The sequence below is a fragment of the Meleagris gallopavo genome, chromosome 8 (genome assembly GCF_000146605.3).
Source record: "Meleagris gallopavo isolate NT-WF06-2002-E0010 breed Aviagen turkey brand Nicholas breeding stock chromosome 8, Turkey_5.1, whole genome shotgun sequence".
NCBI classification, from domain to species: domain Eukaryota; kingdom Metazoa; phylum Chordata; class Aves; order Galliformes; family Phasianidae; genus Meleagris; species Meleagris gallopavo.
The window spans coordinates 18,744,397-18,755,018 of record NC_015018.2 but is presented as its reverse complement, the minus strand read 5'-3'; the positions used below and the strand labels follow the sequence as shown (position 1 = coordinate 18,755,018).

The following is a 10,622-nucleotide window of genomic DNA, read 5'->3' as shown; positions in this document are numbered from 1 at the left end:
CCCGTGCCGGCCGCGGGGCTCGGCGGAGGAGGAACATAAGCCCGCGCGGGGCCGTTTTCTTACACGGCTGTCTCGGCGTCGGGCCTCCCCCAGCCTGGCAGGATGCGGGGCCTGCTGCCTGCCGCCGTGGTGCTGTACGGCGTCGTCGTTCCGTGCGCGTTCGCTGTCGGGAGAAGGAACGTGGACCCCGAGACGAACATGAACATCGTGAGTTGTGGCGCGGGGCGGGGGAACGCCGCTGGAGCGGGGCGGTTTGTAGCTCGGGGGAGAACTGGGCCGGCAGCGCTGCTGGGGCTGCAGCCTCTGTACGGCGGCGGTGCCAGCTCAGAGGTGTGTTGTGCCGTATGGTTCCGGGACGGTGGCATCGGCTATTGCCAGCCCCGGTGCCCTGCATCTCTCCTTCGAATCCTGCTTCGGCCCCTGATGCCTGCAGTCGATCTCTCTTTGACTTCTGAGCTAGCTGTGTGGGTTTTGCTAGAAAAGAGCGTGTTCTATAATGTACATAATGCTCGTGCCGTCTTCCCGTAGTTGCAGCGACGGCTGCTTGCCTTCCTGTTCTGTCCTTCCCTTCCGAAGAGAGGTGAACTCTTTGTAGAATGCCCCGGGTTGGAAGTGTCCCGCGAGCAGCGCGCTGCTCCTGGCTCCATGCAGCATCTCTCAGAACCAACGCCGGTGTCTGAGCGTTGCATGAACTCCAGGCTCTGTGCTGTGACACTGCCCTGCAGCACCTGTGCCAGTGCCCACGCAGGCTTCTTCCTTCCTTCTAATCCTCTGCATGCTGCTGTGGTACCAGGTGTTGCAGTGCTTGTTTGTTTTTGGAAGATGCTATTTTTCTTGAGAGAAAATCATAGAATCAGGGAATGACCAAGGTTGAAATGTCACTTTTTGCCTACCATTTCTGTCTCAGAGCTTTGCCCTGTTTCAAAAATCCCCTTTTCGATGCTGCAATCTTTTGCACTATAACAAAGCTGTGACAGTGCAGGGGGACAGTGCGAGTAAGTTCTCCCAGGTCCCTGGGTTAATGCTTGTACTCCGGCAGGCTCCTGCCTGGCGTAGGTCTCAGAAGAAACCTGTCTGTGGTGGGTGGAGGGATGGCTATGGCATACTCCTGCTGCATCCTGTAATTTCACCTTGCTGTTGGGAAGGAGCCTGGGGTTCTCTGAGCGTGTTAAGGAATTAAGCAGGCTGGGAGTTGCTCCAAGTTTCTTTCTTCTGTTTCTTCAGAGTCAAATTATCACGTTCAGGGGATACCCCAGTGAGGAGTATGAAGTGATAACAGAAGATGGGTACATTCTTTCTGTTAACAGAATTCCTTATGGAAGAAAAGATCTGGGACAGAGCAAAGGTAAGATTTATTTCCACTTGGAAAAAACGGTAAAGCGTGGAAAAGTTCTATGCTTTATAAAAAAGAAAAAAGTTTGACGGAACTTCTGCTCCTACAATCACTCAGAAGATTACAAACTGTAACCTGTGACTGCTGAATGTCATGGCCAGAATGGCTCAGGTGCATTTAGACTGACTTCAGTGAGGGAAGGGTGAAGGAGTTAGAAAGCTGCCTATTCCTGGCATTTCCATTTTGTGACACTAATGCAGTCCCTTTATTGTTTGGTTTTTGATGGTCTGAGAGGCCCAGATCTTCTGGCAGGGAGAAAATAGGGCTAAGACATTTTTAAATATTAATTTAGTGTCCTGAAAAGAGTTTGACTGTACCATTGTAGCACTGTTTCAAACCACATTGGAAAAAAAATCTTATTAAAAAGTATTTTGTTCAAAGTGCCTGAATATTTTTCGGAAGTAGGCACGACTTGTATTCCTCTTCTTGTGAAATACAACTGAACTATAAGAGTTCCCATTGGGAACTTCACTACATAATTACTTCCTGATTTCTGGGGCAATGGGGAAGAATCATTTTGCTCGTTGTAACCACTGAATCTGCCTTTGCAGCAAGTTACAAGCTAGAACAAGTCCTGCTGTTGTGGTGTCATTTTGTATACGTAGCTGCTTAAATTGGAAGATATTGTAATGAGAGAAAATCACTTCAGAGCATCTTGAGTAGAATACATTTAAAATATAGTGCAATGAGAATATGTAGCAGATTATTGGCAGGAGTGAGCTCAGACCAGCTTGTTTTATGGATGTGATGTGATGGAGAACAGGGAGGGTGGTTGGCATAAACCACCAGACAACTCTTTCACAGTAATCTTTACAGTTTATAAGATTGCTTAAAGCCATGGAAGGAGTGCAGGGGGTGCTCAGGTGATAGAAATGAAGTATAAGCTGAGACTTATGGGAGCAGTATGAGCAAAGGTTTTTGCAGCAACTGAATGATGGAATGCTCTAAAATGTGGAGGAAGAGAGATGGATGGCTTTTGGATTGTTGTCTTGCTCTGTGTGCAGAAATAAGTGCGTCTGAATAGCAGTCACTGAATTTGGTACTGGTTATACCACCACCCCTTAGAAAAGGTCATACTGACAACTGCATGTGTTGTCAAAAGCAGCTAGTTTGCATACAGACTGCATCTATCCTAAAGACTATCTCAGAACCTTTGCGACTGAAAAAATTTGCAATGAGAGGTAAAAAAAAAAAAAAGGGCATTTAAATAATAAATAATTGATTGTCCTTTAGCTGTGGGTGCAAACAAGACTATGGGAAATGCCTCTCCTCTTCTAAAGGCCAGGCAGCAGTCTCACCTGCTGGTTCTGCAGGCGTTGGGGTGTTTGCACCATGCACTGTCTTTCACAAGGTTGGTGTGTAAAGATCAGTGTGTGCGTGAAGCCAGTCAAAGCTGGCAGGTGTCTTTGTACTGAAGTTTTAGAGAAACCACAGGAAAAAGCTGCCTGGAACATGGCAATTTTCATAAATTTTTCATCTATGACATAAGCAAACAGAAGTTTCCCGATGTGTGGGAATTCTCCACATTCCCCTTGCCACATCCTCTATCCCAAGTTCATGTTTTGCAAAGTGCTTTAATTTTAAAAACAAGGATTACTGAGCACATTTGGGGAAGTATGATCTCTTAGAAGAATGAAGATCTCAAAGTTCATGTTGATCTTAAGTTTTTATAGACTTGGTATCTTTTCCCAGAAAGATACGAATGATGTGTTACTGCTGACTTAGCGTATATAATTCTTTTGCAATACCTGCTTAATGTGAATAGGATCCCTTGGAGTTATGGATCACATGATGTTTTGGAACAAACCTACAGTTCCTCTGCTTAAAAAAAAAAAGGAGAAAAAAAAAAGGGGGGGAATGGAGAGCATAAAAAAACCAAAATCAATGATTTTCATTTTTAGTAGTAACTAAAAATCTTAGATAACTGCATTGCATAGGTAAGAATGGCACTGAAATAAGTTCTTCTTTCTTTTGGACAGATTTATATTTTCAATAACTTTATTTAGGCCACGTATAGATTTATTGAAGTTTTAACTGTTTTACTGAAAGGAGTTGTTGATGTGACAGTAAAAGAATGTAAGAGGGATTATATTTCTAAGTGTATCTTCCAGTTGGAATTGGGGTTGTGTGTGATTAGAACAAAATGTTATGTACAGGAAAAGGTATTTTTAAGTTTCCACCCTTCTTATTCCCTTTTTGGATTTTTAGGACCAAAGGTGATTAAAAATTATTATTGTTGAAGTCAGTTTGTCTTGTGATTGCACAAGTCACGTGCTTCAGGAAGTGAAAACGGAACTGGCAGAAGTTCTGAAACTGGTGGTTAACAGGAGGACAGAATTAAAGCATTGAAGGATTTGAACAGCTTCCACCTTTCTATGTTAATTAAAAAAAAAAAAAGAAAATGTTGGTTCATCTGAGTTTAGTAAAAGAAAAGAAAGTACAAAGCTAGAATTAATCATTACTGAAAGCAGATTTAATGTGAGGCATAAAAATCCTGCACGCGGAAAGAGATGAACTATCACTGCAGTATAGAAAACATTAGTGTGGGAATTGTACTGTCCTGGGTGCTTGTTTGGCATTGCTGGAGATTTATTTTTTTGGCATGGGCACTATGTCACAATGTTTTTATTTTTTAAATGAAATGGGGAAAAACAGGCACCAGAAAGCTCCCCCTTCCCAGACAAAAAGACTGTCAAGGAGAGAAATACTGCTGATTTGGCTTTATGGAACTCATAGCAAACCTTTCTGAACACAACCTGGTTGTGACTGTTTCTACTGAAAGATCTAAGTCCACTTTATCAATGGAGAAAGTACTGTGTGAACTTGGGACTGTTGTAGAACGATGTATCATTGGAGGAAGTTAAATTCCTGAGTAATTTCTGGCATTGAGATAAAATTACCATGTCTCGGATTTCAGTTATTAAAGCAGGAATAAGGGAGTCATTTTCTGTTTTAGGGTAGGATGTCAGGAGAGAAGTTTCCTAAATTTCATGTGGATATTCTCTGTGGTACTTTAGCCACTTACATTAAGGGAAGAAAGGCCTTTGAAACTTAAGCTTCCTAATTGTCTACCCACATTGTTCTTTCGGTTCTGCCAAGAGCTTTGGTAACAAAAAGATATTGGTTGGGGCCAATATTGGTACTGCTAAGCTTCGTAGTTGAAATATTCCAAGTTAGAAACTGAAGCAGACTTTGTCATTCACCTGAATTTTTCTTAGCTTCCTGTTAACATGGAATTGAAAGTCTATGATAAATGCTTTGTTTTTCAGGTCCAAGGCCTGCTGTGTTTTTGCAGCATGGTTTGCTTGCTGATGGCACCAACTGGATCACAAACTTGGATTACAACAGCCTTGGCTTTATGCTAGCAGACGCAGGCTATGATGTATGGCTGGGAAACAGCAGAGGGAACACCTGGTCCAGGAAACATATACACTTCACAGTGAAGCAAGAAGAGTTCTGGATTTTTAGGTATCCTCATCTTTGTAGACAAACTAAGCGTGCCCATTTGTGAACAGGTTTCTGTCTTTTCCTGTCACGCCGTTTCAGTTGCGATGTGGATGTACAAGATGCTTTCTTTCTGTTGGTGCCCTGACACATATGTAGAGGAAATAAAGGGAAGTTTTATGGTCAGCGTTGTGTCCTGAGATGGCTTTCATAGATGGTCAGTAGGACAGTAAATTGCTTTCAGCAGTTCTTGGTATGATGACAGCACTAGAGTGTACAGTTTCTTCCAAAGAAAGCTTTTCTTTATGTCCAGACAGTTGGTCTTCAATACAGTAAAGCTCTATTGCAACCATTGCACTCTGATAATTTTGTCTTTGCTTTGTAGCTTTGATGAAATGGCTAAATATGACATTCCAGCTTCTGTGGACTTCATTTTGAAGAAAACTGGCCAGGAACAACTATTTTATGTTGGCCATTCACAGGGCACCACCATGGGTATGTGAGAAGAGAAGATGCATTCAGTAGAAAATGCTGTGTTTGAAATGATGACAAATTCTATGTGTATGGTTTAATGATATTTTTTTTTTAAGATTTTAAAAAATCTGTAGCATCTGTTTTTTGACTGCTTCCTGAAATATTCATCATTAAGAAGAAAATGATTAATGTTTCTGTTCTTACTTTAAGTGGGAAGCTGTTGAAATGAGAAAATGAAGTTACAGATTCAGTACAGTTCCTACTGAAATATGTATTTTGATAAGCTACACATAATAATGTAGAATCATTAGATAGATGTAGAATAAATCTGCCATTTCTGGAATATTTACTGTATGGAAGGCCTGCATCAAGTGCTTTTAGACCTGCAAATAAAAAGAAGAATATTGAGTTACTCAGCACCAACTTTTTATTTTCAGAAGAGAAGAAATCCTTCTGATCTTACAGAAAATAGTCACACTATTGATCTAAAAGCTTTTGCACACATCTTAGATTTTGTAAAATCACCTCCACATGAAATTCTTGTCTGTTGTGTTTCAGTGATGATGTTTGTTAATTATTCTTTTATTATTTGCAGCTTTCATTGCTTTTTCAACTTTGCCAAAGCTGGCCAAAAAATAAAAATGTTCTTTGCCTTGGCACCAGTAGCTACAGTCAAGTTTGCCACTAGCCCTCTGACAAAGTTGGGAGCGTTTCCTGATCTACTTATCAAGGTTTGTTTTTTCATGTTCATATTTTAAGCCAAAGGAAGAGTGTCTCTGGCTGAAAACAGTATAACAAAGAATGTTAATAGCTGTGGATTAGAGATTAGCATGTTCCACAGGAACACTGGGCCAGTTTTTCCACAGTAATGCTCTACAAGTCAGCAGTGACTTCTCTGGTTTTACTACTGTCTAATGATATAGTTTGCATTGGTGATATTGTGTACCTTACAAGTAAAACATCTTAGGTGGAATAAAATAATGCTTGTTTTGGTGTTATATTTCTGGAATTTAGGCTAAAGGAATAATATAACAGCTCTTCTGTTATAGGAGAGTCATGTGATAGCTATACATAGTATACTTCTTGAATTGTCATGAACTTTAACAGATTTATTTCACAATAACTATTAAGTACAGGAGGAAGATCCATCAGAGGGTGATGATGTGCAGCAGCTTTATTTAGATGTTATTAGTCATCTTCTAGAGTTTATCTTCCACCATTAACAGTAAAGGGAATGTAGGCGGACTGGCAGGCTGCAGTCAGCGCTTGGAGTCAAACATTGTGAACACCCTCCTGTGTGTCATTTTTAATGATCACTTCTTTATACCACCTGTGGCGATTCCCATGCACACCTGGTTGTCCTTGGAGATAAAACCTTGTACCGGTTTAGTGCATCCTTGTATGCGTTATTAGTTTCCTGCACCAAAAGCAGCTAGCGTATAAGTGGTACTAACAATCGTGATGAACTTTATGTGAGAAGGAGTAGCTGATCAGTGCCCTGTGCAGATGCTTGTGTTGTGCTTGACTCTCATGGTGACTTGACAAAAAAAAACCAAAAAACAAAAAACAACAACAACAAAAAAACTGGATTGCACAAATACATGAGAGCCACAAACTTGTGGGTCAGTCACATTCTTAAAAACGCTGTATCACTTTCTAAGGAAGTACTGAGTGGGCCACTTTAAAATTTTGGAACTAACAAGAGGAAGTATCCACAACAGCTCATGCAGCTTGTTTTTCTTGCAAATTCCTGTCTTTGAGTCATAAAAGTACAAGGCCATTTCACATTAGCAGGTGCAGCTTAGCCTTAAATGATTCTGATAACAAGAAACTCTATAGTACTCCTGTAAAAATATTGAATTTAAAAATGAATTGAATTTGAGAGGAGACTTGCAATTCCATCATTGTCCCAAATCCCACATACGTTTTGTGGGTGGTAATTCACTGCATTGTTTGTAGCAGAAGCACTAACTCTGACCTTCCCATAGGACTGTAAACAAGGTTGATAAGGAGGTAGGGTTTTTTGTGTGTGTTTTTTTTGTTTTGTTTTGTTTCGTTTTTTAATATAACTTACTGTCACCAGTGCAAATGGAAATAATTACCCTAAGGATTTTTTAGTATTAAAACTAAAACCAGGTGATTCAGTTCGGTTACATGTCTGTGCTATGTTTGTTATCTTGTAGAACTTGTTTGGAAAGAAGCAATTCCTTCCTCAGAATTTTTGGCTGAAGTGGCTTGCTACCCATGTTTGCACCCACAGAATACTTGATGACCTTTGTGGCAATGTATTCTTTCTTCTGTGTGGCTTTAATGAGAGAAACTTGAATATGGTATGTTTTGATGTCTTTTAACAGTGAAGTTATTGCAAACTCTTAACACGATATTGACTGTTTTGCTGTACCAATTGTTCTTTACATGTAATTAAAAAATAATGCCTTTGTTATGCGAAGCGAAGATGTATATATTTGCTTGGTGTAGATGTAATTGTCCAGTTGGAATGGATAGAATTTATCTTTTTTAAAAGGTACTGAGAAGCTAAAATAAACTATTTTAGGAATTTTGGAGCAGTAGGTAAAAGAAATGAATGTGATGGAGCAGGAATGTCATTCAACTTCAAAAGATGAGAGGAATAAAGGTATCACTTTCTACCACTTTCAGTGATACTACTGAAGTTTTCTGGTCTCTTGGTGGACATGTGCAGTTGTTTTCTCTGGGGCCAATGTCCATCCCTGCTGATGACTTCATCTCTGGTCCTAGTTGCACAGGGCTTGTCCGTATAACTTTTTGTTCATAGTATCATAGAATGGCTTGGCTTGGAAGGGACCTCAAAGAGCATCTAGTTCCAGTCCCCCTGCTGCAGGGGGGGACTGAAGTAACCACTGAATCAGGCTAGTCACTAGATCAGGCTGCCCAGGGACCCATCCAACCTGGTCTTGAACACCCCCAGGGATGGGGCATTCATTCTCTGGGCAGCCCCTGCCAGCACCTAATAACCATCTCAGTGAAAACTTCCATCTTATTTAGTTAACAGCAATTGGTGTGTATTTTTTTTTGTTCTCCTTTTTAAATGCTTCTATGTCCTTGACAGCAGCAGAAGCTGGTATCAGATTACCCATCGGTAGAAGGAGGCAGAGGATGTCTTTGGTTGGAGTGAGATGGAATTAGTGTTACTTTTGTCACCGCTCACCGTGTGTGGAAAATGCACTTTGTATGTCAACTCCAGGGTGCAGTTTTTTTATATTTTCTTGCCCAAGACATATGTATTTGTCAGCATTAAAACTGTATATTTTTAATTTCAGGATACTTAGTTTCCCCTGGATATAGTATACTTTTAAACTGAAGGTGTATGATGCTTTGAGTCATTGTTAATTGACAGGTACTCATTTAGATGTGAGTAACTCTGATTTTTCTCTGAAGGTCCATGTAAATATTTAATGTGTTCCCAACTCTTACAATTATAGCATTTTTTGAAAGGTGCTCTAGCTATATAAGAATAATTAGGTATGTCAATATTACGTTTAAAAATGAGTTAAATTATGCAGTCAATTGCAGTACATATGAAACTTTTACCTCACCTGTTTGTATGGTGCTTGGTGTTTTCTTTAATTTCTTTTTTTTTAAGAGTAGTTCTAAGAAGAATTGTCAATTTTGCGTTAGTTGTTCCAGAAGCAATAATAGGTAGAATCTTTGTGCTGTGAAGTGTAAATTGTGTTAACTATCTTGTTGCAGAGCCGTGTGGATGTGTACTCATCGCATTGCCCTGCAGGGACATCTGTACAAAACATGATCCACTGGAGCCAGGTAGAGTTTTCAGAATCTAAAGTGTTCATGACTCTAGCTTGCCTGTGGAATACTGACACCCCCTGATATTTAAGTGGAATAAAATTTCTATGTAGGTATGCAGCATAGCCTTTATGAAATTATGGAACTGTTAATAGTCAGAACAGCAGCTGTTCACTGCAGCTGCTTTGATATTGACCTTATGGTGATGAGCCCTCTTCCCTATCTCAGTAAAAGTATGCTGATGTTAAGCAGTTTAGGCCAATAAACAATACAAGTGGAATGACTTAACTCAGGGAGATGCTGTAACAAATATTTGCTTGCCTTTCAACAAGCCTTGTTTTGACTAGAAGTTATATTTTTAACCAGGGAAGAGCAGCTGGCTTTATATTCAACTATATTGTTTGGTTTTATTTTATGGTTGGGTTGTTTTTTGTTGTTTTTTTTAAGTATATTTTGTACTTCACCTTAGAGCACAGTTACTTCATGCCTATGATGCTGCTGTGCTGCTCAGCAGGCCCAGCTATATGCTGGCAAACAAGAGGAGACTGTCATGGAAGCAGTGATCATTGCTGTGTTTGATCTTGTAGCTGGACTTGTTCATCCATTCAGAAGTGATCTGTTGCACTGTATACAGTGGTTGAGTGTTGAACAGAAGGAAATCTGTGAACACTTTTTTTTTTTTTTTTCCAGAGAGGGGAAATGATGTTAAATCAGAGTGGACTTCATAATAAAGGTTCACTACTGTATTCATGTAGGTTGCCGTGAAGGTAATACCTTCTACTTATTTCCATGGAAATGACAAAAGATGCAAGAAGTACAATAACACTATCTGATAGAGCAAATTCTCAGCTATTTTCCAACATAGTCACCACCATTAGCTATGCATTTTTGCCAGCAATTAACAAGAGCATGCATACTGCATTTGTAAACGTCTGTACTAGTGGAGGTGACACACTGTTGCTGTCACTGCTAAAATGTGCCACCCAACTGCCTCACTGTGTTCACATCCACTGTTTGGTCTCCAGAAACATTCAGCAAGCATCAAGGGATGTCAATAGGTGCCATTTTTTTTCTGCGTGGAGGAATTCAGTGATACATCTTTGCTTCAGGTGCCATTGTGTCAGACTGCCCCTCTGTTGCCATCTGTCTCTCGGCAACAAACAGTAATAGAATACTGGTGGAAGGGTTCAACCTCTGCTTCTGTACCACCTGACTCTGACACTGTGGCTCAAAATAATAATATAGGGGCATTACTTTTGGAGCAGACCTGGTACGTTTAGACAACTATGCAATCATTTCAGAAGTAAGCATAAAGTTGTCACATCCTGGCTTTGGATACTGAAAACTGTTTTTCTTAGTCTTTCCTTCTGTCGTTATGACAGTCTGTGGTCTGTTGCTATTGCATCTTAATGTTTCCAACTCCCAAGACGTGTGGCAAAGCAGTGATCCTTGTCCTTGTTAGTACTTGGCATTTCAGTGTCTTGTGTGTGATCTGCCTTTGCCAGTTCTCCAGCAGATAGTCTTTTTT

At 40.3% G+C, this 10,622-nt stretch overlaps 1 protein-coding gene across 1 annotated transcript in view; it reads left to right on the top strand.

Moving 5' to 3' along the window:
• The first annotated feature begins 6 nt into the window (after positions 1-6).
• LIPA (lipase A, lysosomal acid type) overlaps positions 7-10,622 on the top strand; it is a 13,664-nt gene continuing 3,048 nt past the window's right edge. The window contains 8 exon segments of the mRNA XM_003208027.4: positions 7-207; positions 1,225-1,345; positions 4,663-4,861; positions 5,223-5,332; positions 5,907-5,945; positions 5,948-6,042; positions 7,495-7,641; positions 9,041-9,112. Coding sequence (XP_003208075.4) covers positions 103-207; positions 1,225-1,345; positions 4,663-4,861; positions 5,223-5,332; positions 5,907-5,945; positions 5,948-6,042; positions 7,495-7,641; positions 9,041-9,112 — 888 coding nt within the window. The 5' untranslated portion in view covers positions 7-102.